This window comes from Eucyclogobius newberryi, unplaced genomic scaffold (genome assembly GCF_026437365.1).
Source record: "Eucyclogobius newberryi isolate DKJ021-1_F unplaced genomic scaffold, fEucNew1.0.hap1 SCAF_246, whole genome shotgun sequence".
In the NCBI taxonomy this organism is placed as follows: Eukaryota; Metazoa; Chordata; class Actinopteri; order Gobiiformes; family Gobiidae; genus Eucyclogobius; species Eucyclogobius newberryi.
In genome coordinates, this window is record NW_027315886.1 from 1 (window position 1) to 26,771 (window position 26,771).

Sequence of the window (26,771 nt, forward strand, 5' to 3'; positions counted from 1 at the left end):
TATTTCTGTCATGGCTACGGTTACGCTGTACAAAATATGACTTTGTCTCTCATACTTTTATGATCAGGATGGCAAATTAGAATTTTGTGCAAAATATCATGTCATTTGGAAAAACTCTATTTTTTATAGGCCACTCTGAAGGCCAAATAGTCAGAATTCTGGGAAACGTTTGAGGCTCCGTCGCACAAAGACCTTAAAAGCTATCCTTAAAATTTGGATAACTTTAGATGCCCCACTTGTCTAGAGGACGTACACCGATTTTGAGGTCGGTGGGCAAAACGCACTAGGAGGAGTTCGTCAAAGTTTGAAACAGAAAAATGTGGATATTCGAGAGATTTAGCGGTTTTCCCATAGGGATAACATGGGAGATTTATGTCATCGCTACGACTACGCCGTAAAAATTAAGGCATTTGTCTGATTGGCTTTTTTGATCGGGACGCCAAAATAGAATTTTGGGTAAAGTTTAGAAAATTTTGGTAAAACTAATTTTTGACCTTCAATGTTAATTTAAAGGTCACTCTGTAGGGGGCGCTATCGCGCCCATTTCAATTTCGTCAGCCTAAACTGGTCCAAACTAGAAAGTTTAACAACTGATTCAAATTTGGTCCTAATCGGACTGGTTTTGATCAAATGGGAGCAATTTTTAGATCTGCAATATTCCAAAATAAGTTGTCCAACTTTGCGGCTGCGCCGCACACAGACCGTAAAAGGTATCTCAAAAAATCTGATAACTTTAGATGACCCACTTGTCCAGAGAACGTACGCCGATTTTGAAGTTGGTGGGCAAAACGCCCTAGGAGGAGTTCGTCAAAGTTTGACGTGAACAAAATGGCTAACACAGCGTGTTTTCATTTTCAAAGGAAGATGGCGGCCATAGGGTAAGTCTGGGGGCGTGGCCACAATGATTTTTTTTGTTTGTCCTCACGAGAGGAATGCGTGTCCCGAATTTCGTAGCTTTACGTCAAAGTTGACCTCGGGGCGTCTCCCATAGGCGCAATGTATTTTGACTTTTGTCGGTGGCGCTGTCGCGCCATTTTTTAACGAAAAAAAAATGGCCCAGAAAAAATTAAATTTTTCGCCGATTCTGAATTTTGGGCAAAGTTTGGTGAGTTTTTGAGCATGTTCAGGGGGTCAAATTAGAGTTGAAAGCGATGAAGAACAAGAAAAATAATAATAATATTTTTAGCAAAAACAATATAGCCGTTTCCACTATAACAACAAATTATACATCGTTTGAAAGCTCTAAGCCTTCCCGATGCCGCCATGGGGTGGAATCATCATTACGAGCGCTTACGCGCTCGTCACTCCCCATTCCGTCGGGATGCCCCGCCCACTCCCCATAGACTTCCATTGATTTGAGCAGATACAAGCATGGCCCATGCCTGCGGCATGGATTCTCGCGTACAGGACAATGCCAGGAGGGTTTTTGGAGGAATGCAGCGCTTCGCGCTGCTGTTGTCATAGCAGGAGTAAGTATGCATGATCCATGCCTTCGGCATGGGCTAGTTCACTGTACTTGCCAGGGGCGACGGGGTACCTATTCCGTTGCAACGCTGCACAGTTGCACAGTTGCAACGCTGCCTTCGGAAAGCGCTCGCGCTTTCCTACCTCATGATGTGGGTCCCTGGTCACTGACGGGTACTTTCGTTAATTTTGAGTGGGCTCCGCCCACTTTGTGTTTTTGGCCCTCTAAACAGTAATAATGTTCAATTTTTGCATTACATGCTTATATGCACGGAACATGCAAGAGATGGGGAACGTATTCGTGAGCTACTTAGCGCAAATGAGTGCTTTATATGGGGATGACGACCCGTCATCTCAATGTAAAGTGCTCGTTTAGTGCGTACTTTTGCACGGGCTTCGCCCGTTTACAACGGTAATGTTCCATTTTCCTACTACTAATTAGTATGCACGGGGCGTGCATGAGTGGAGGAGTGCGTTAGTGAGTGTTTGGAAGTGGGCGAGCGCTTCGCGCTCGATTTCGTGGGCACTACGTGCGCACTTTCGCAGCCGTGCTTCGCACGGCCTTACGAGATTAATAGGCCTCTCGCCAGCTTGTGGCGCTCGGGCCTAATAATAAGAAGCCCAAACCTTTCAGATGTTTGTTCAGATCGACAGCATTTGCAAGTGAAAAATAATGTTCTATTCCCATTTAATTTCAGCCATTGTAATTGAATAATTGCAATACTAATGTATAATTGCATCACATCTAGACTTCTCACACATCAGCCCTGCTTTAGCTTCCCTCCTCTGGCTCCCGGGACGTTTTGGAATTCATTTAAAGGTTTTACTGATCACGTTTAAAGGTCGTTTAGGTCTGAACTTTTAACCCCCTTGAGCCAAGCATTTAACTTGTGACTAAAGTGACTCATTTTAATGCAAGGTGGTAGGGTTATAACTCAACCTGGGATTAAAAAGACCATTTAAATTTCCATCAAATAAAATAAAATAAAATTAATAATAGGTTATATATGATTAATAATAATAATATTTAATAAATCACGCCCCTGAAATCTATTTGAGTGTTTATTGGTATTCACTGTCTCCCCTACATCAAATTCATGGAGAAATGACATATTACATCAATTTAAGTGACGCTTGTCTCATTAATCCTGTTTCTGTCAAAAAACACTTTATTTAAATGTTACCCAGATTGTGATGTCAACTGTAGAAATCTGGAAGTCTGTTTTTAAGTCCATAAATCATTTGTTTATGTGCTTGCATTAGCATACATCACTAAATAAAAAAAATGTCAGGGTAATTCCCACTCTTGCAATCCAAATATGTGTTTTCCATACTTCTAGTTCTAAAACGTGAGATGCCAAAGTGAAGGTGCTTGAAAGTTGTCACTAAATGCCAATAACGATACAAATACTGCAGAATATGTGTCTTTTAAAGCAGAGTTGTATGTGTCCTTACCTCGTCTCAGCAGGTGGCCGTGCTGAGAGAGCAGATCTTTCCTCACTCTGCTCATGTACCTCTTACACCGCGACAGCACTGACTCTACAGCCGGCTCTTCTGGGGTCAGACAGAGGTCAAATGCATTTACACCATGGTCATGAGGCCGTTATTGCTGTAAATTAGTCCACAGCAGATCCACGCGTTAGGAGTTAAAGGGAGAACTCTGCAGTGCTTTGGTTTCACACATTAGTGGACCACAGAGATGTCAGAAGATTGGAGTATTTCAAGAAACAAACTATATTCTTCATTCTCAGATTAATCCACATCCCTGTTATTTTGGATTCTGATCTTGTCACAACCAGCCACATGTTGCAGCTAAATCAACTGTCATGCCCATGGGACACAGAGTGAGTATCAAACCAGCAAGCCACCTGATATAGGCAAACACATTTGAACTATATGTGCATACAAATGTAGTAACACTTTGTATTGGATTACACTTGGTATATTAAACGGTCTTGAACGCAAATACATTTAACTCAATCCTTCAACTGAAGGATTGAGTTAAATGTATATTATACTTTTCACAACACTCAAATTCCTTTATTTTCATATAGGATTCGACTTGACTGAGCTGTAGATATAAATTGATCAGAACTGTGCATGCGACAAAGAAGCGCTGAGCAACAGTAGGCCAAAAAAGTATTAAAAGTGAATAATACGGCAAAATATCCACTAATCCGTGGGCTAAGGTGTCCCTGTGGAAACTCGTGAGAACATTCCATCGTGGCAGCGCTAATATAGTACATTTATTTACAATGCAATTGAAACGTGCTGTTCCAAAGCTATTCACTAGGCCCACATATACCGTTACACCCCTAAGTCACTGGGATAGGCTCCAGACACACGACCCCTGACGGGAACAAGCGGGAGAAAATGAATGAACTTAGCTCCAATTAAAGAGATTTGTGGCCTTCTGTGAAACAAAACCCTGGTTGTTTGTTTTGTCTTGATTTGATATTTTAATAATTAAATAACAGACGAATAGTTGACAGTCGCTAAAACAGCCCTTTGGAGATAACTTGTGCCTTTAGAATGCAGCGTTTCTGTTAATAAAGAATGTAATGGTCAATAACATACTGTCAGGTGTAACTGTGAACCCGGCAGGTGTATCTTGGCGACAGGGCCCTCCTCAGTTATGGTCCCACACCTGAGCAGCGGCATAGTTTTGTTTTGCACTGGTGTGAGACTTAAACCGAAGGGGACATTTCCACTCAGTTCTTCTTCCCAGGCTCCACCCCCTCCTAGTTTGTGAGTTATTTTCTCCTTGTGCACGGGAGGCAGGCTCAACTAAAAATATCCAACGGCAATTTTTTTTTTTTTGGACCTACATGTAATAGTGATTATATTTGCAATTTAGATTTTAATTGTAGAACTCTCTCGAATTTCCCATTTTAAACCTGTCCAGGATCATAATCTTTTGAAAGAAGACCCCGCAGAACCTGCAATAAACACTATATTATTGCAATTTGAGCAAACTGCCTTTTTCATCCAGGTCACAGTTGTATGTAGACACTTGCACGCTCTCTGGTGGTGCAATTGTGTATTACAAGCATATTTTTACTATTAGGCGAGGCAAATGAAACACATTCGATGATTATTTCAAGTCTAGAAGTCAAATGGTTAATGGATTTTAAGGATTTTTTGGCCCATTGACTTTATTTTGACAAGATAATACAGCATGAAATTAGGATGAGACTGATTCAAACCCACAACATTGTCTTGCCCCAGTTGGCAGGCACGTATGCTATCCACTGGACTTGAGCAGCAGTCAGGTAGTGCTTAAACATTTACGTTCAAATATTGTCAACATGTTTCATTTTAAAATTTAACTTTTAGATGTATACAGTATTCTCTTTTCAATAAAAGTGACTACTTGTACATAAACTCTTGTTTTTGGCATGTTCTGTAGATAGAACTTTATCATTTTAAATAAATATCACATTTTTGTAAATAATGTGATAAAATAAATAAATAAACAAAATAATGCATTTTTAAGTAGGTCCAATGGGAACAATTGTGCACGCTTAATTCAACCATTATATCTATTACAGTTACTTGTTTTGGACTCAAGCAGATTTGTTGGAGAAAAAACAATCCTGTAAGATAAATAGTAAGACGCTGAGCTTATAATAATGTTTTTAGTGTTGTTCCCTTGACAAAAATCAGGGGCGTCCAGCGCAATTTGCCGTTGCGGTCTGAACGCAGCATTAGAGAAAATAGGTGTTTTGTAACAAGTATGTGCACAGTTACTTCAATGTAATATTACTCAAGATTTACAATATAAAGTCAATTCATTGGAAGGATAAAACATAAAATAAAGCACGTTTGATATTTTTAAATGGTACTTTCACCCTCTCGCTCCCCATTTCACGCTACAACTGTCCTGTCAAATAACACCTTTGGGGAGGAAAAATCTTCAAAACTGAATCGATATTGGAGCAACTGTTTAAAGTGCTCAAGACTGCTGCTGCCGAGCTCTTTAACCAGTGCTAGTGTGAAAACATCCTTACTCTCAGTGAAGTCTCAGTGGTCAGGTGTAAAATATAGAGATTGCTTCTAAAGTAAAACCCTCTTAGCCTGTATGATATATGATCTTTAAATAAAAGTGCATGATTTAAGGGCAACATTTCATTTTAGTTGAATGTACTGGAAGGTTCTTTATGTTCTATAATGACCAGTACAGCAGTATGCTCTTCCCCGAAGGCATCATCTCCAGCCCACATAAGCACTGGGGGGCCCCGGGGTCAGGATAAATGAGCTAAATGTGGAGCAGGTTTACGGAGTGGGAGGAGGAATGGAACAGCCTCCGATATGAACAAAAACATTAGAATAACTCCAATATGTGATAGTAATGTCAGAGGGGGGAGACTCGAGTCACATGACTTGACACTTACTTGACTAAGGGCCCTCAAAGACTTGACTTAGGACTTGCCCTTTCTGACTTGATAATTATATTTCTAAAGAAATATAATGCGGTAAATGCATTTGTGTTAACATGAGCCATGTGCTCTTATACTTTGCGCTTCAAATGCCTTCAGGGGAGGACGAGGTGAATGTGTGTATCTTTGCATGGAACATAACCAGGCCTGGACGGCCCATCTGGGGCACCGGGCCGGGCCATGGCAAAGCCGACAGGCCAGTGCGGGACGCAGAAGCGCCGGCCCCTGCACCATGAGGCAGCTGCAGGAATGAGCCTGGTCAATAACAGGGAGTGCTCGCAGAAAAAGACATTTGTTTTCATTCAGGACCATCAAAGAGTTTCCGTTACGTATTTCTGATGTAATCTCAGCAAAAGAGCAAAGGCTACTGTCCTCTAAAGTTACACCAAACAGCTGCTCAAAGGTCCTGATTCAAGTGTGTGAATGTGGATGTGATGTTTTAGGCCTTAACTTTGGCGCTATCGAATGTAATACTTTTTAATGATTTCATGATGGTGCAGATGGATCAGTTAGGAGCACATATAAATAAACTGTGGAGGTAACGGGTCAATATCTGATGAAGTGTTCCAGTGTGGAGCTTCTGATTCTGAAGAGGAAGCTGTAGCCAAGATCCATCCACCTGGTCCAAGTCAATGTCAAAGCATCAAGAAAACAACATGCTAATGAGTGTCCATTTATGTCCAGTGAGTTTGAGACTATTTTCATTTCAGACATGATTAAATAATCTATCTACAGCGACATCGATTACTGTATGAGCTGTGGCCTCTGTGAATCATCATTTTACATCACACAATATTGATCTAAAATGACTTAAAAGACATTAGTTCTTTAAACATGTTCTCGTACATTTGGTTTTGCGTCACATTTTTGGAGCTTAAATAATGTATCTGGTAGAAGCATACGTTACTCTATATCTGTGAGGCAATCTCCCATCAGGATTTGTGTTAGAACTCCATCTACTGGCAGCAGAGGGAATTACAAAGGGGAGCTAACAAACCTATCTTGCCCCGAGATGCAATGAACGTGATTTGAGGCGGAAATCCTCAAAGTCCGCTGATGATTCATGAACTTAAAAGCAGCACAAATCTCCCAGCTCTCCCAGCTCTACCTGTGTATGACATCATATACATGAAAACTGGAGCACTAATTTCCATCTGGCCATTGACCAAGCGATGAGGTAGATTCAACCATTTTTTTAGGTAATCAGATTAAAGAGAATGGACCATGTGTATCCTTAAATACATTACACAGTGACAGGAAATGCTTTATAAAGGATGTACGGTGCACTCAGCCTCCAGCCCTGTCCCTCTAAATACATATACAACCCTACACTAGCTACGCACGCACTTGAGCCTACACGCTCAATGTTCTATTACACTGCTGGTTTCATACAGTATATAGCACTTTGCTGTATTAAACAGGAAAGTTTAAGCGTGAGATGGGGATGAGAGAGAGGGGAGGACATGCAGTACATTGTCGGAGTCAGGACTCACAACTGTGGCCGGCAGTGTTGTGGTGATAAGAAGGGCCCGGCCAATTGGAGCCTCACAAGCCATCGGCCGAAAATATTGCCAATTTGTGCCGATATTTTGGATAGGTGTACTCAACTGGCCCATCACCTCGTGTTCTTAGGGGGAAGCAGAAACTGATGACTCGAAGGCGGATTCGGCCATCACTGAGGTCACTGAGGGGTGAATGAGATCTGTCATGGGAGTCTAAAACCTCTGGATGTTGTGGGACTGTCTTGGCTGACACATCTGCAACATCTGTCTGGAACAGTGCCTCTGGATTGGCGGACTAGGGTGGTGGGCCCTCCGTTTAAGAAGGACGACCGGAGAATGTTTTTCAATTAAAGGGGATGTCGGTGTAATCCCTCATTCGTCCAGGCGTGTTCCATAGTAGAAAAAGCTTCAGCTGTAGTCATCTGGACTCAGTTTGAAAAAATAGACGTTTCGACTCTCATCCAAGAGTCATTGTCAATAACAGAATTTAGGTCGAGAACTCCGATATTAATACTGTTCTGTGGTAAGACCCACCCATTGGGAGGAGCCTTCCTGAAGTAGAAAGAGTTGTTTGTTTCAACAGAAACTCCCCCTTGTATCTACCGAGCTAGCCTATTCAGAATCTTAATGGGCTATTAGAATCCTCTTTGTCTTTGTGAGACCCTGGCTCAACCACCCTGAGTACCTGATTAGCATCTGAATTCCCTGGTCCTTTACCTTTCCAGGGGTTCAGAATCCCATTATAAATAACAGGAAGATGAAACCTAAGCCCTCCATTTCTGTTTAAAGAAGGTCTTTCTTTTTTAACAAAAATAGCTTCCTTGACTCCTCTTTCAAACCATCTTTTCTCCCTGCTTAAAACCTTCACCTCACCGTCTTCAAACGAGTGATTAGAGGCTTCAAGATGGAGATGCACGGCGCTCTGTGGACCTGAACTAGTATTTCTTCTGTGCTGATAGAGCCTCTTGTGTAGAGGCTGTTTTGTCTCACCTATGTAACGTTCTTTACAACTTTCTTCACTGCATTGGATCGAATAAACTACATTGCTCTGTTTTTGAGTCGGCAACTTGTCCTTTGGGTGAACCAGTTTTTGTCTTAAAGTGTTTCCTGGTTTAAAATAAACAGGGACTTCGTGTTGTCTAAAAATTCTCTGCAGTTTTTCCGACAGGCCAGACACATAAGGGATAGAAACACCCTTCCTTCTCTGTTCAGTTTCCCTTTTGTCCTGCTTCTTGGTTCTCTTCACTCTGTTGAGGGCCCAAGCGGGGTAACCACAGGCTGAGAGGGCATTTCGGACATGTTTTTCCTCTTTCTTCTTGCCCTCTGAGCTGGTGGGCACACCTTGAGCTCTGTGTTGTAAGGTTCGGATCACACCCAGCTTGTGCTGTAGTGGGTGGTTGGAACCAAAGAGCAGATACTGGTCCGTGTGTGTAGGTTTCCTATATACTTCTATTTGGAGTTTCCCGTCCTCTCCTCTGATTGTGGAACAATCAAGAAAGGCCAAGCGATTCTCCTTAGCGTCTTCTCTTGTAAACCTGATATGTGGGTCCACAGCATTGATGTGATCAGAGAAGGTTTCCAGCTCTTGTTTCTTGATTGTTACAAAAGTATCATCGACATAGCGGAGCCACAGTTTTGGGGCTATGCCTGAGAATGAGGACAGTGCCTTCTTCTCAAAGTGCTCCATGTACAGGTTGGCCACTATGGGAGAGACGGGCGAGCCCATGGCACAGCCATGAATCTGTCTGTAAAATTGTCCCCGGAATTGAAAGTAAGTGGTGTTCAGACAGATGTCCAACAGTTTACATATGTGTTCAGGTGTCAGTTTGGTCCTTTCCTGTAGGGTGGTGTCTTCCTGCAGTCTGATCCTCACCGCTGCTACTGCATCAGAGGTCGGGATGCAGGTGAACAGGGACACAACATCATATGAAACCATGAGGTCATCTGGGTCCAGTTGGAGATGTTTCACTTTATCCACAAAGTTGTGCGTATTTTCCACATGATGTTCCGAATTCCCCACCAGCGGAGCCAATATAGTTGTTAAATGCTTGGCCACATTGTAGGTGATGGAATCTGTGCTGCACACTATGGGTCTGAGAGGAACCTCCTTTTTGTGTATTTTTGGAAGGCCATAAATGCAGGGCATGGCTTCACCAGGATACAGTCTGTAATACAGAGGCCGGTCTATCGCTTCCTCTTTTTCCAGCCTTTGTAAACAGTCTATCACTTTCTTCTTGTAGCCACTGGTCGGATCTCTTTTCAAGCGTTCGTATGTGGTCGTGTCCTCGAGGAGGGTGTGGACTTTGGCTTCGTAATCAGCTGCGTTGAGAATCACAGTGCAACGTCCCTTGTCTGCTGGGAGGATGTTGATGCTATGATCTTTTTCCAGTGCTGAAAGTGCTTTTCTCTCTTCAGATGTGATATTTGAAGGAGGTGGTTTGGCACTCTTCAGAGTCGCTGTGACACGTAACCTCAGGTCTGCAGCCTCCGATTCAGTCATTTTGTTGTTTCTAATTGCAGTTTCAGTGGCTGTGATGTAGTCCTCTGTAGGGATGTGTTTAGAGGTGACAGAAAAGTTGAGCCCTTTAGAGAGCACCTCCTTTTCTGCCTGTGTCAGAACACGATCTGATAGGTTCTTAATCCAATTGTTTTTGCTGGTCGCTAATTTGTCTGTCTCAGTCCTAATGTCTAGCTCGACCTCACCTGCATTCTTTTTGTTCAAAAGAATGTTGAACTTCTTGATTTGGCGTTCTTTGCTCTTCCTGTGCTGTGCTGTGGATTTGAAATACTTTAAAGACGTGACATAATGACACTGTTATGATTATTTCTCTCACACCCACACAACAAATACACAAGACAAGCATCAGATGACCCTTCTCACCCTGGACATGGACTATTTGAGCCACTACCCTCAGGCAGAAGGCCACTCCCCTCAGGCAGAAGGCCACTCCCCTCAGGCAGAAGGCCACTCCCCTCAGGCAGGAGGCCACGCCCCTCAGGCAGAAGGCCACTCCCCTCAGGCAGAAGGCCACTCCCCTCAGGCAGGAGGCCACGCCCCTCAGGCAGGAGGTCCATTTGTTCTGTTCCTGTTACGTATATGTAAGATTTAAATAACTTATTCTACACATTTTATGATTGTATTTAATCTTATTTTAGCTTCTTTTTTATTCTAGTTTGTGAATTGTTCCCTGACAATGGCAATAAAACAGATTCTGATTTGCGTATGCTCTTTTTACAGTGAAAATGAAACAAAAAGCAGAAAAGTGTTCATTCTGCAGTGTGAGCTGGAGCTAAAGAGAGCTACAATGTTGGTTTCATCTGCACTATTTCTACAGTTGAATTCATTTGTTTATGTATCAACCTTCATTTGACCAGGAAAAAGACATTTAGATCGAGACCTCTTTTTTAAGGGTGAAATATATAGCAACACACAATTCATGAAACCATTAGACACATTAAATCTTCATTTAAAAGCGCAGAAATTTTTTGTAGGATTCTCATTCAGGCATGGTACCTGATTTTTACATTGTTTAAACGTGAAAAGCACATCTAGTTCATGTAAAATGTACAGATGCAAGTGATAAAGTAAAATCTGTTTAGCCCCAGCACAGATATTGTCAACACATCTATTCAAATGAAAATGAGACCACTGCACTTTCTCTTCATCTAATTATAGAGCGTTTTATTCTCTCAGAAGCAGGAAGTGCGCCGTTAGCATGCTAATGTTTGTTAGCTTTACCCGGGACGGCAGAACTTGCTCTGGGCCAAGAGACTCTTGGTGATAAAAGAGTTTAAAAGAGTTCTGTTTTTTGCATTTTTAGACTCAGATGCAGCGCCTTTACGTTTAAGGAGCCTGGCGGAGTCAAATCGTAAGTGTTATAATTTTCTGATCATCGCTTTCGATACAACGTTACAACAGCATCAGAACAACCAACCAACAAAACAAATAATCCCTTACAACAAACGCTCCTGCACACGGTGAGAGTGCAGCCGGTCTTAAACCGCTCTGTGTCAAGTCTCTTGTCTGCTTGTTTCCATGGAGATGGATAAGTATAATATCATATGACCTGACTACCAATAGTCTAATATTTGAGTTAATATGATTCATTTTGCAGTTTTTTAATGGGTTTTCAGGGAATATTCAGTTTTAAGACAGAATTGATATTTTACAAAGTGATGTATCACTCTTGACAGGCCGACTTACATTTTAGGAAAAGCAATATCAATAGCACCAGACGCTCCACCAGAAAAGTTCAAGTGTACGTGATAAAGGGTCTGTTTATTCAGAACGTGTCTCAAAAGTGGTGCTTCTCATCTCTGTGGATTGTTTCCCATCAGTTTGGTTTTTATTACTCTATCAATAATATTTTAAACAAGTCAAACTCTATGAAAATGGCTGTGAATCGAAAGGGCATTTATAAGGATTGTTGTCACTTTACAAGAAGACGATTCATATTTTGTATTGACTTTTCTGAAGCAGCAAAAAAGTTCTACACAGACACAAAGCTGAAAGGATGCGTTGTTGATTTGTTGGTGCAGATAAACATTGAACCTTTAACACGACTCCATAGGGCTGTAAAGGTACGCTGCGGTCATCATTTAGTTCAGTTTCACTATTGGGATGCATCAGTACAGTATATTTCAGTATGTTTTCTGTACAGAAAAATGTAAGAAATAAGCTGCTAAATGTATTTATCTCATTGTAAAATATATCAATTTGGCTAAAATTGATTTAGCCAGAGCGTAAAACAAGATTCAAAGATAGTCATCTGGACAAACATTTTAAAAAGTTTTAAAGACATTCCATCCAAAAGTAATTTTCAATCTAAGGAGCTGGTCTAAGAAACTGGATTTCATCCAGCTCTGATCTAAGCCCCGCCCTCAGGGAGGAGTATCCCTTGAAACTCAAACAAATACTATGGACATGGTGCACATGTGGACCACACCAACTCTGCTGAACTGAAACAATCCACGTACCATTACACCCCTATTCACTTACATCATGTTGGAATACAGATTTGTATTTTCCTTTTTAAAGATTATGTTGTATAAAATTGCATTTACTGAAGAATAATTGTTCACAAAATATAAATGATGTCCTCTTGATTCTCAGCCATTTATATATCATCATGAAAAAGCTGGATATTGGCGCTGGATTCAATTTTCACACTTTTTTTTCACACTTTTCACAGTTCCTAGCACCACCAGATGAGAACCAGAACCTCAGGACATGGGGACTGACAAAGGCCTTCTACATTAGTACCTACTTAGCTCGACTCGACTCAGCCCTGCTTTAGTGCATTTCCCTTTGGTGCTACATCAGACCAGGTTCATGTTTAGTTCCCTCGTGAACCCAGCAGAGCCTCAACGTGACATCGACAGAGCGTCAGCAGCTGATTGGATAAAAGTGTTTCTCATGAGTGACTCCAGCAGCAGCAGGAAACACGGCTCTGAACACGCTGTGCACTGCACGAGTTTAGAGTCTTTAAGGACTTTTAAACATTACACATAAAATACAGATCACAGGCACGAAGAGGCTCTTAGAAGATTCATATGGGAATAAAAACCAAACAATGCTGCTGAATCAGCTTTATTGCTGCTGTAGCAGTAACGCTGATGTTTTATAGTTACTATATCATGTAGCAGTTTTAGTGTTTGGTGTCTTTTTGGAATCACAAATCATTTGCATGTCCAGTTTGACACTTCACCACTGAGCGCACCAGTTGTAATGGAAATGCCTCCAGGGTCGAGCGCAGGGCCGAGCGCAGGGGCCGAGAGCAAGGGCCGAGAGCAGGGGCCGAGAGCAGGGACCGAGAGCAGGGCCGAGAGCAGGGGCGGGGGCACTGAAAGTACTAATGGAAAAACAGCGTTATATTCTTACCTCCCAGCAGCTTGGCCTGACAGTTGAGGAAGTCGGGCTTGCGGGCGGAGCAGTAGCGCTGGCAGGTGTGGTGCAGGATCTGGATGAATGTGCACTTCTCTCCAGAGGAACCGGCAACCCACTGGTCAAATGCTGTGTCGAACATCAGGTCAAACTCCGGACAGTCCTGAGTAAAAGGGTTGTGTAAAGTCATGTGTGTTTGGGAGCAGTGTGTACATGACCTCTGTGTCCCAGGTGCCAGATACACATGTTCAAATATAGCTTTTACTGATAATAATTGTTGCTGCAATTGTGTGTTATTATAATTATAATTAAACGTTTATTTATTTATTTACTTGGGAATATTTGATTATTTTTCACTGAAACTGCCCTCGGTTTTTACATGTTTGTTTTCCTCTTCCTTTTTCAGTGGCTCAAACACCTTCAATGCTCACGGTTATCTTCATGGAGTTTCCAGGTGACTATTTTTTCAAGTTGGTTATCATAGATGTGTCGTAGAAAACGTGATTTCAACTTTTTTGAAGTGGTTGTTCATCTTTACAGCCGACTTTCAGCTCTGCCTCTGTTGCAGCCGTCCACTCACGACGAGACACAGGTAAACACAAACGTGCCGAGTGTTTCCTTTGTGTTTAAACCTGTGCTTTGTCCACTCTCTGATCCGATTGGTCACTACCTAAAGCCCAGCCCGCCAATCATGAATCCGAGCTAGTTCGGCCTCTGCAGCTCAGTGAGGCTGGAACTGTGGAGGAGAAGGATCTGAACATGAGCCGTGGCCTGAACGCAAAGTGAGAAGGACGAACACGTGTCTCTGCAGCTAAAGGCTCTGGACACAGGCTCAGGACACAGGCTCAGGACACAGGCTCTGGACACAGGCTCTGGACACAGGCTCAGGACACAGGCTCAGGACACAGGCTCTGGACACAGGCTCTGGACACAGGCTCAGGACACAGGCTCAGGACACAGGCTCAGGACACAGGCTCTGGACACAGGCTCTGGACACAGGCTCAGGACACAGGCTCAGGACACAGGCTCTGGACACAGGCTCTGGACACAGGCTCAGGACACAGGCTCAGGACACAGGCTCTGGACACAGGCTCTGGACACAGGCTCAGGACACAGGCTCTGGACAGGCTCAGGACACAGGCTCAAGACACAGGCTCAGGACACAGGCTCTGGACACAGGCTCAAGACACAGGCTCAGGCTCAGGACACAGGCTCAGGACACAGGCTCAGGACACAGGCTCTGGACACAGGCTCTGGACACAGGCTCTGGACACAGGCTCTGGACACAGGCTCAAGACACAGGCTCAGGCTCAGGACACAGGCTCAGGACACAGGCTCAGGACACAGGCTCAAGACACAGGCTCTGGACACAGGCTCAGGACACAGGCTCAGGACACAGGCTCTGGACACAGGCTCAGGACACAGGCTCAGGAAACAGGCTCTGGACACAGGCTCAAGACACAGGCTCTGGACACAGGCTCAGGGCTCAGGCTCAGGACACAGGCTCAGGACACAGGCTCAGGACACAGGCTCTGGACACAGGCTCAGGACACAGGCTCAGGACACAGGCTCTGGACACAGGCTCAGGACACAGGCTCAGGACACAGGCTCAGGACACAGGCTCAGGACACAGGCTCTGGACACAGGCTCAGGACACAGGCTCAGGACACAGGCTCTGGACACAGGCTCAGGACACAGGCTCAGGACACAGGCTCTGGACACAGGCTCAGGACACAGGCTCAGGACACAGGCTCTGGACACAGGCTCAGGACACAGGCTCTGGACACAGGCTCTGGACACAGGCTCTGGACACAGGCTCAGGACACAGGCTCTGGACACAGGCTCTGGACACAGGCTCAGGACACAGGCTCTGGACACAGGCTCAGGACACAGGCTCAGGACACAGGCTCAGGCTCAGGACACAGGCTCAGGACACAGGCTCTGGACACAGGCTCAGGACACAGGCTCTGGACACAGGCTCAGGACACAGGCTCTGGACACAGGCTCTGGACACAGGCTCTGGACACAGGCTCTGGACACAGGTTCAGGACACAGGCTCTGGACACAGGCTCAGGACACAGGCTCTGGACACAGGCTCTGGACACAGGCTCAGGCTCAGGACACAGGCTCAGGACACAGGCTCAGGACACAGGCTCTGGACACAGGCTCTGGACACAGGCTCAGGACACAGGCTCTGGACAGGCTCAGGACACAGGCTCAGGACACAGGCTCTGGACACAGGCTCAGGACACAGGCTCTGGACACAGGCTCAAGACACAGGCTCAGGCTCAGGACACAGGCTCAGGACACAGGCTCAGGACACAGGCTCTGGACACAGGCTCTGGACACAGGCTCTGGACACAGGCTCTGGACACAGGCTCAAGACACAGGCTCAGGCTCAGGACACAGGCTCAGGACACAGGCTCAGGACACAGGCTCAAGACACAGGCTCTGGACACAGGCTCAGGACACAGGCTCAGGACACAGGCTCTGGACACAGGCTCAGGACACAGGCTCAGGACACAGGCTCTGGACACAGGCTCAAGACACAGGCTCTGGACACAGGCTCAGGACACAGGCTCAGGCTCAGGACACAGGCTCAGGACACAGGCTCAGGACACAGGCTCTGGACACAGGCTCAGGACACAGGCTCAGGACACAGGCTCTGGACACAGGCTCAGGACACAGGCTCAGGACACAGGCTCAGGACACAGGCTCAGGACACAGGCTCTGGACACAGGCTCAGGACACAGGCTCTGGACACAGGCTCAGGACACAGGCTCAGGACACAGGCTCTGGACACAGGCTCAGGATACAGGCTCAGGACACAGGCTCAGGACACAGGCTCTGGACACAGGCTTAGGCTCAGGCTCAGGACACAGGCTCAGGCTCAGGACACAGGCTCAGGACACAGGCTCTGGACACAGGCTCTGGACACAGGCTCAGGACACAGGCTCTGGACACAGGCTCTGGACACAGGCTCAGGACACAGGCTCAGGACACAGGCTCTGGACACAGGCTCTGGACACAGGCTCAGGACACAGGCTCTGGACACAGGCTCTGGACACAGGCTCTGGACACAAGCTGAGGCTCTGGACACAGGCTCAGGACACAGGCTCTGGAGGACACAGGCTCTGGACACAGGCTCTGGACACAGGCTCAGGACACAGGCTCTGGACACAGGCTCTGGACACAGGCTCTGGACACAGGCTTTGGACACAGGCTCTGGACACAGGCTCAGGACACAGGCTCTGGACACAGGCTCTGGACACAGGCTCTGGACACAGGCTCAGGACACAGGCTCAGGACACAGGCTCTGGACACAGGCTCTGGACACAGGCTCAGGACACAGGCTCTGGACACAGGCTCTGGACACAGGCTCTGGACACAAGCTGAGGCTCTGGACACAGGCTCAGGACACAGGCTCTGGAGGACACAGGCTCTGGACACAGGCTCTGGACACAGGCTCAGGACACAGGCTCTGGACACAGGCTCTGGACACAGGCTCTGGACACAGGCTCTGGACACAGGCTTTGGACACAGGCTCTGGACACAGGCTCAGGACACAGGCTCTGGACACAGGCTCTGGACACAGGCTCTGGACACAGGCTCAGGACACAGGCTCTGGACACAAGCTCAGGCTCTGGACACAGGCTCTGGACACAGGCTCAGGACACAGGCTCAGGACACAGGCTCTGGACACAGGCTCTGGACACAGGCTCAAGACACAGGCTCAGGACACAGGCTCAGGCTCTGGACACAGGCTCTGGACACAGGCTCTGGACACAGGCTCAGGACACAGGCTCAAGCTCTGGACACAGGCTCGGGACACAGGCTCTGGACACAGGCTTTGGACACAGGCTCAGGACACAGGCTCAGGCTCTGGACACAGGCTCAGGACACAGGCTCAAGCTCTGGACACAGGCTCAGGACACAGGCTCTGGACACAGGCTTTGGACACAGGCTCAGGACACAGGCTCAGGCTCTGGACACAGGCTCAGGCTCTGGACACAGGCTCAGGACACAGGCTCAGGACACAGGCTCTGGACACAGGCTCAGGATACAGGCTCAGGACACAGGCTCTGGACACAGGCTCAGGACACAGGCTCAGGACACAGGCTCTGGACACAGGCTCAGGACACAGGCTCAGGACACAGGCTCAGGACACAGGCTCAGGACACAGGCTCTGGACACAGGCTCAGGACACAGGCTCAGGACACAGGCTCTGGACACAGGCTCAGGACACAGGCTCAGGACACAGGCTCTGGACACAGGCTCAGGATACAGGCTCAGGACACAGGCTCTGGACACAGGCTCAGGACACAGGCTCTGGACACAGGCTCTGGACACAGGCTCTGGACACAGGCTCAGGACACAGGCTCAGGACACAGGCTCTGGACACAGGCTCTGGACACAGGCTCAGGACACAGGCTCTGGACACAGGCTCAGGACACAGGCTCTGGACACAGGCTCAGGACACAGGCTCTGGACACAGGCTCTGGACACAGGCTCTGGACACAGGCTCTGGACACAGGTTCAGGACACAGGCTCTGGACACAGGCTCAGGACACAGGCTCTGGACACAGGCTCTGGACACAGGCTCAGGCTCAGGACACAGGCTCAGGACACAGGCTCAGGACACAGGCTCTGGACACAGGCTCTGGACACAGGCTCTGGACACAGGCTCAGGACACAGGCTCAGGCTCTGGACACAGGCTCTGGACACAGGCTCAGGACACAGGCTCAGGACACAGGCTCTGGACACAGGCTCTGGACACAGGCTCTGGACACAGGCTCTGGACACAGGCTCAGGACACAGGCTCTGGACACAGGCTCTGGACACAGGCTCAGGACACAGGCTCTGGACACAGGCTCAGGACACAGGCTCAGGACACAGGCTCTGGACACAGGCTCTGGACACAGGCTCAGGACACAGGCTCTGGACACAGGCTCAGGACACAGGCTTAGGCTCAGGCTCAGGACACAGGCTCAGGCTCAGGACACAGGCTCAGGACACAGGCTCTGGACACAGGCTCTGGACACAGGCTCAGGACACAGGCTCTGGACACAGGCTCTGGACACAGGCTCAGGACACAGGCTCAGGACACAGGCTCTGGACACAGGCTCTGGACACAGGCTCAGGACACAGGCTCTGGACACAGGCTCTGGACACAGGCTCTGGACACAAGCTGAGGCTCTGGACACAGGCTCAGGACACAGGCTCTGGAGGACACAGGCTCTGGACACAGGCTCTGGACACAGGCTCAGGACACAGGCTCTGGACACAGGCTCTGGACACAGGCTCTGGACACAGGCTTTGGACACAGGCTCTGGACACAGGCTCAGGACACAGGCTCTGGACACAGGCTCTGGACACAGGCTCTGGACACAGGCTCAGGACACAGGCTCAGGACACAGGCTCTGGACACAGGCTCTGGACACAGGCTCAGGACACAGGCTCTGGACACAGGCTCTGGACACAGGCTCTGGACACAAGCTGAGGCTCTGGACACAGGCTCAGGACACAGGCTCTGGAGGACACAGGCTCTGGACACAGGCTCTGGACACAGGCTCAGGACACAGGCTCTGGACACAGGCTCTGGACACAGGCTCTGGACACAGGCTCTGGACACAGGCTTTGGACACAGGCTCTGGACACAGGCTCAGGACACAGGCTCTGGACACAGGCTTTGGACACAGGCTCAGGACACAGGCTCTGGACACAGGCTCTGGACACAAGCTCAGGCTCTGGACACAGGCTCTGGACACAGGCTCAGGACACAGGCTCAGGACACAGGCTCTGGACACAGGCTCTGGACACAGGCTCAAGACACAGGCTCAGGACACAGGCTCAGGCTCTGGACACAGGCTCTGGACACAGGCTCTGGACACAGGCTCAGGACACAGGCTCAAGCTCTGGACACAGGCTCAGGACACAGGCTCTGGACACAGGCTTTGGACACAGGCTCAGGACACAGGCTCAGGCTCTGGACACAGGCTCAGGCTCTGGACACAGGCTCAGGACACAGGCTCAGGACACAGGCTCTGGACACAGGCTCAGGATACAGGCTCAGGACACAGGCTCTGGACACAGGCTCAGGACACAGGCTCTGGACACAGGCTCTGGACACAGGCTCTGGACACAGGCTCAGGACACAGGCTCAGGACACAGGCTCTGGACACAGGCTCTGGACACAGGCTCAGGACACAGGCTCTGGACACAGGCTCAGGACACAGGCTCTGGACACAGGCTCAGGACACAGGCTCTGGACACAGGCTCTGGACACAGGCTCAGGACACAGGCTTAGGCTCAGGCTCAGGACACAGGCTCAGGCTCAGGACACAGGCTCAGGACACAGGCTCTGGACACAGGCTCTGGACACAGGCTCAGGACACAGGCTCTGGACACAGGCTCTGGACACAGGCTCAGGACACAGGCTCAGGACACAGGCTCTGGACACAGGCTCTGGACACAGGCTCAGGACACAGGCTCTGGACACAGGCTCTGGACACAGGCTCTGGACACAAGCTGAGGCTCTGGACACAGGCTCAGGACACAGGCTCTGGAGGACACAGGCTCTGGACACAGGCTCTGGACACAGGCTCAGGACACAGGCTCTGGACACAGGCTCTGGACACAGGCTCTGGACACAGGCTCTGGACACAGGCTTTGGACACAGGCTCTGGACACAGGCTCAGGACACAGGCTCTGGACACAGGCTCTGGACACAGGCTCTGGACACAGGCTCAGGACACAGGCTCAGGACACAGGCTCTGGACACAGGCTCTGGACACAGGCTCAGGACACAGGCTCTGGACACAGGCTCTGGACACAGGCTCTGGACACAAGCTGAGGCTCTGGACACAGGCTCAGGACACAGGCTCTGGAGGACACAGGCTCTGGACACAGGCTCTGGACACAGGCTCAGGACACAGGCTCTGGACACAGGCTCTGGACACAGGCTCTGGACACAGGCTCTGGACACAGGCTCAGGACACAGGCTCTGGACACAGGCTCTGGACACAGGCTCTGGACACAGGTTCAGGACACAGGCTCTGGACACAGGCTCAGGACACAGGCTCTGGACACAGGCTCTGGACACAGGCTCAGGCTCAGGACACAGGCTCAGGACACAGGCTCAGGACACAGGCTCTGGACACAGGCTCTGGACACAGGCTCAGGACACAGGCTCTGGACAGGCTCAGGACACAGGCTCAGGACACAGGCTCTGGACACAGGCTCAGGACACAGGCTCTGGACACAGGCTCAAGACACAGGCTCAGGCTCAGGACACAGGCTCAGGACACAGGCTCAGGACACAGGCTCTGGACACAGGCTCTGGACACAGGCTCTGGACACAGGCTCTGGACACAGGCTCAAGACACAGGCTCAGGCTCAGGACACAGGCTCAGGACACAGGCTCAGGACACAGGCTCAAGACACAGGCTCTGGACACAGGCTCAGGACACAGGCTCAGGACACAGGCTCTGGACACAGGCTCAGGACACAGGCTCAGGACACAGGCTCTGGACACAGGCTCAAGACACAGGCTCTGGACACAGGCTCAGGACACAGGCTCAGGCTCAGGACACAGGCTCAGGACACAGGCTCAGGACACAGGCTCTGGACACAGGCTCAGGACACAGGCTCAGGACACAGGCTCTGGACACAGGCTCAGGACACAGGCTCAGGACACAGGCTCAGGACACAGGCTAAGGACACAGGCTCTGGACACAGGCTCAGGACACAGGCTCAGGACACAGGCTCTGGACACAGGCTCAGGACACAGGCTCAGGACACAGGCTCTGGACACAGGCTCAGGATACAGGCTCAGGACACAGGCTCTGGACACAGGCTCAGGACACAGGCTCTGGACACAGGCTCTGGACACAGGCTCTGGACACAGGCTCAGGACACAGGCTCAGGACACAGGCTCTGGACACAGGCTCTGGACACAGGCTCAGGACACAGGCTCTGGACACAGGCTCAGGACACAGGCTCTGGACACAGGCTCAGGACACAGGCTCTGGACACAGGCTCTGGACACAGGCTCTGGACACAGGCTCTGGACACAGGTTCAGGACACAGGCTCTGGACACAGGCTCAGGACACAGGCTCTGGACACAGGCTCTGGACACAGGCTCAGGCTCAGGACACAGGCTCAGGACACAGGCTCAGGACACAGGCTCTGGACACAGGCTCTGGACACAGGCTCTGGACACAGGCTCTGGACACAGGCTCAGGCTCTGGACACAGGCTCTGGACACAGGCTCAGGACACAGGCTCAGGACACAGGCTCTGGACACAGGCTCTGGACACAGGCTCTGGACACAGGCTCAGGACACAGGCTCTGGACACAGGCTCTGGACACAGGCTCAGGACACAGGCTCTGGACACAGGCTCAGGACACAGGCTCAGGACACAGGCTCTGGACACAGGCTCTGGACACAGGCTCAGGACACAGGCTCTGGACACAGGCTCAGGACACAGGCTTAGGCTCAGGCTCAGGACACAGGCTCAGGCTCAGGACACAGGCTCAGGACACAGGCTCTGGACACAGGCTCTGGACACAGGCTCAGGACACAGGCTCTGGACACAGGCTCTGGACACAGGCTCAGGACACAGGCTCAGGACACAGGCTCTGGACACAGGCTCTGGACACAGGCTCAGGACACAGGCTCTGGACACAGGCTCTGGACACAGGCTCTGGACACAAGCTGAGGCTCTGGACACAGGCTCAGGACACAGGCTCTGGAGGACACAGGCTCTGGACACAGGCTCTGGACACAGGCTCAGGACACAGGCTCTGGACACAGGCTCTGGACACAGGCTCTGGACACAGGCTCTGGACACAGGCTTTGGACACAGGCTCTGGACACAGGCTCAGGACACAGGCTCTGGACACAGGCTCTGGACACAGGCTCTGGACACAGGCTCAGGACACAGGCTCAGGACACAGGCTCTGGACACAGGCTCTGGACACAGGCTCAGGACACAGGCTCTGGACACAGGCTCTGGACACAGGCTCTGGACACAAGCTGAGGCTCTGGACACAGGCTCAGGACACAGGCTCTGGAGGACACAGGCTCTGGACACAGGCTCTGGACACAGGCTCAGGACACAGGCTCTGGACACAGGCTCTGGACACAGGCTCTGGACACAGGCTCTGGACACAGGCTTTGGACACAGGCTCTGGACACAGGCTCAGGACACAGGCTCTGGACACAGGCTTTGGACACAGGCTCAGGACACAGGCTCTGGACACAGGCTCTGGACACAAGCTCAGGCTCTGGACACAGGCTCTGGACACAGGCTCAGGACACAGGCTCAGGACACAGGCTCTGGACACAGGCTCTGGACACAGGCTCAAGACACAGGCTCAGGACACAGGCTCAGGCTCTGGACACAGGCTCTGGACACAGGCTCTGGACACAGGCTCAGGACACAGGCTCAAGCTCTGGACACAGGCTCAGGACACAGGCTCTGGACACAGGCTTTGGACACAGGCTCAGGACACAGGCTCAGGCTCTGGACACAGGCTCAGGCTCTGGACACAGGCTCTGGACACAGGCTCTGGACACAGGCTCTGGACACAGGCTCTGGACACAGGCTCAGGACACAGGCTCAGGACACAGGCTCTGGACACAGGCTCAGGCTCAGGACACAGGCTCAGGACACAGGCTCAGGCTCTGGACACAGGCTCAGGCTCAGGCTCTGGACACAGGCTCAGGACACAGGCTCTGGACACAGGCTCAGGACACAGGCTCAGGCTCAGGCTCTGGACACAGGCTCTGGACACAGGCTCTGGACACAGGCTCAGGACACAGGCTCTGGACACAGGCTCTGGACACAGGCTCAGGACACAGGCTCTGGACACAGGCTCAGGACACAGGCTCAGGACACAGGCTCTGGACACAGGCTCTGGACACAGGCTCAGGACACAGGCTCTGGACACAGGCTCAGGACACAGGCTTAGGCTCAGGCTCAGGACACAGGCTCAGGCTCAGGACACAGGCTCAGGACACAGGCTCTGGACACAGGCTCTGGACACAGGCTCAGGACACAGGCTCTGGACACAGGCTCTGGACACAGGCTCAGGACACAGGCTCAGGACACAGGCTCTGGACACAGGCTCTGGACACAGGCTCAGGACACAGGCTCTGGACACAGGCTCTGGACACAGGCTCTGGACACAAGCTGAGGCTCTGGACACAGGCTCAGGACACAGGCTCTGGAGGACACAGGCTCTGGACACAGGCTCTGGACACAGGCTCAGGACACAGGCTCTGGACACAGGCTCTGGACACAGGCTCTGGACACAGGCTCTGGACACAGGCTTTGGACACAGGCTCTGGACACAGGCTCAGGACACAGGCTCTGGACACAGGCTCTGGACACAGGCTCTGGACACAGGCTCAGGACACAGGCTCAGGACACAGGCTCTGGACACAGGCTCTGGACACAGGCTCAGGACACAGGCTCTGGACACAGGCTCTGGACACAGGCTCTGGACACAAGCTGAGGCTCTGGACACAGGCTCAGGACACAGGCTCTGGAGGACACAGGCTCTGGACACAGGCTCTGGACACAGGCTCAGGACACAGGCTCTGGACACAGGCTCTGGACACAGGCTCTGGACACAGGCTCTGGACACAGGCTTTGGACACAGGCTCTGGACACAGGCTCAGGACACAGGCTCTGGACACAGGCTTTGGACACAGGCTCAGGACACAGGCTCTGGACACAGGCTCTGGACACAGGCTCTGGACACAGGCTCTGGACACAGGCTCAGGACACAGGCTCAGGACACAGGCTCTGGACACAGGCTCTGGACACAGGCTCAAGACACAGGCTCAGGACACAGGCTCAGGCTCTGGACACAGGCTCTGGACACAGGCTCTGGACACAGGCTCAGGACACAGGCTCAAGCTCTGGACACAGGCTCAGGACACAGGCTCTGGACACAGGCTTTGGACACAGGCTCAGGACACAGGCTCAGGCTCTGGACACAGGCTCAGGCTCTGGACACAGGCTCTGGACACAGGCTCTGGACACAGGCTCTGGACACAGGCTCTGGACACAGGCTCAGGACACAGGCTCAGGACACAGGCTCTGGACACAGGCTCAGGCTCAGGACACAGGCTCAGGACACAGGCTCAGGCTCTGGACACAGGCTCAGGCTCAGGCTCTGGACACAGGCTCAGGACACAGGCTCTGGACACAGGCTCAGGACACAGGCTCAGGCTCAGGCTCTGGACACAGGCTCAGGACACAGGCTCAGGACACAGGCTCAGGACACAGGCTCAGGCTCAGGCTCTGGACACAGGCTCAGGCTCAGGCTCTGGACACAGGCTCTGGACACAGGCTCTGGACACAGGCTCTGGACACAGGCTCTGGACACAGGCTCAGGACACAGGCTCTGGACACAGGCTCAGGACACAGGCTCAGGACACAGGCTCAGGACACAGGCTCAGGACACAGGCTCTGGACACAGGCTCAGGACACAGGCTCAGGACACAGGCTCAGGCTCAGGCTCTGGACACAGGCTCAGGACACAGGCTCAGGACACAGGCTCAGGACACAGGCTCAGGCTCAGGCTCTGGACACAGGCTCAGGCTCAGGCTCTGGACACAGGCTCTGGACACAGGCTCTGGACACAGGCTCTGGACACAGGCTCAGGACACAGGCTCTGGACACAGGCTCAGGACACAGGCTCAGGACACAGGCTCAGGACACAGGCTCTGGACACAGGCTCAGGCTCAGGCTCAGGCTCAGGCTCTGGACACAGGCTCAGGACACAGGCTCAGGCTCAGGCTCTGGACACAGGCTCAGGCTCAGGCTCTGGACACAGGCTCAGGACACAGGCTCTGGACACAGGCTCAGGCTCAGGCTCTGGACACAGGCTCTGGACACAGGCTCTGGACACAGGCTCTGGACACAGGCTCAGGACACAGGCTCTGGACACAGGCTCAGGACACAGGCTCAGGACACAGGCTCAGGACACAGGCTCTGGACACAGGCTCAGGCTCAGGCTCAGGCTCAGGCTCTGGACACAGGCTCAGGCTCAGGCTCTGGACACAGGCTCAGGCTCAGGCTCTGGACACAGGCTCTGGACACAGGCTCAGGACACAGGCTCAGGACACAGGCTCTGGACACAGGCTCAGGCTCAGGCTCAGGCTCAGGCTCAGGCTCTGGACACAGGCTCAGGCTCAGGCTCTGGACACAGGCTCAGGCTCAGGCTCTGGACACAGGCTCAGGACACAGGCTCTGGACACAGGCTCAGGCTCAGGCTCAGGCTCAGGCTCTGGACACAGGCTCAGGCTCAGGCTCTGGACACAGGCTCAGGCTCAGGCTCTGGACACAGGCTCAGGCTCAGGCTCTGGACACAGGCTCTGGACCCAGGCAATGAACGGCGTGGGTTGAATAAATACTTGTGGCGTTCACGTCCGTGTCGTGCAGCCGTGCGTCTGGAGCAAACATGGTGGAGACAGGAGCTTTCATCCTCTGAGCAGTTTGGACAGTTTGAGGAAGGAACATGTGCAGAACACCACTTATGTGTTGTGCCACTTACAAACAAAACCATGATGAGCTTTGCACTTTCACTTTCCATACGCAGCCATTTAGTAACTGCAGCTTCAAAATAAGACACGACAACTTTCACAGGGCCAAGGTTCTTGTTACATTTAAGGCTTTTGTTGTAAATCACCAGCCTGTCGATGCGATGGGAAACCATTTGGCTCAGTCACTTCATACGGCTGATCGACCACACATTTGGCTCTGGAGCTCTATTATTCTTTGAACTAAAAGACCAGCGGGAGAGCTCGTAGTTCCGTGGTGTGGCTGCTCCGTGTTGTTGTCCGGGAGCAGGCGAGGAGCGAGCGGGAGCAGACATCAGGACTTAAAGAGCACATCAGAGCGTTTTAACCAAGACGGTTTCATAAGGAGCTTAAACGATGTGACTGCAGTAACTTACAGATCATCTACCTCAAGACAAAGTGATAATGATGTAAAGTGCGATGGGTCTGATCGGCCCATTTTGCTCGTAACTTCTGCCGATCGTGATCCACGGACAATCGATCGGAATGCCTCTAAAATAATCCAGAAGAATACCTGACCAATACTAAAACAGGTAGAGTATGTAAACTAGATTGTGTGTCGTGTGTAAACGGAGCAGCAGAGACAAAGCAGACAGACGTACTTTGTTGGCGTCGATGCCGTTGACCTGTCGGAGCTGGTCTATGCTCCACTGTGACCTCTTCACGAAGGAGGACGAGCCCTGGAACTGCTTCACTTTGGTGATGGACAGGAGCGCCGGCTTCTTATTGGTCACTATGGAAACACAAAGACACACACATTCACCGTCAATCCCAGCAGGACGATAGGACTTCCCCCTTGTGCCACCTCATAAACTCATTCCCTCACATATTCAGGTTGTAACTCGTCCATCTGTCGCCTACTCGTCTCCGTGGAGATGTCAGTGT

The 26,771-nt window shown here is 50.7% G+C and overlaps 1 protein-coding gene across 1 annotated transcript in view; it reads right to left on the reverse strand.

Annotated features, from left to right (window-relative positions):
- Positions 1–2,919: 2,919 nt before the first annotated feature.
- LOC140372537 (syntaxin-binding protein 6-like) overlaps positions 2,920–26,771 on the reverse strand; it is a gene marked incomplete at its 3' end in the record, with an annotated part of 120,112 nt that continues 96,260 nt past the window's right edge. Inside the window, exons 3-5 of the mRNA XM_072459668.1 lie at positions 26,489–26,619; positions 13,287–13,452; positions 2,920–3,018 (exon numbers count right to left, since the gene is read on the reverse strand). Of these exons, the coding sequence (XP_072315769.1) occupies positions 2,920–3,018; positions 13,287–13,452; positions 26,489–26,619 (396 nt within the window). The remainder of the gene's footprint in view (positions 3,019–13,286; positions 13,453–26,488; positions 26,620–26,771) is intronic.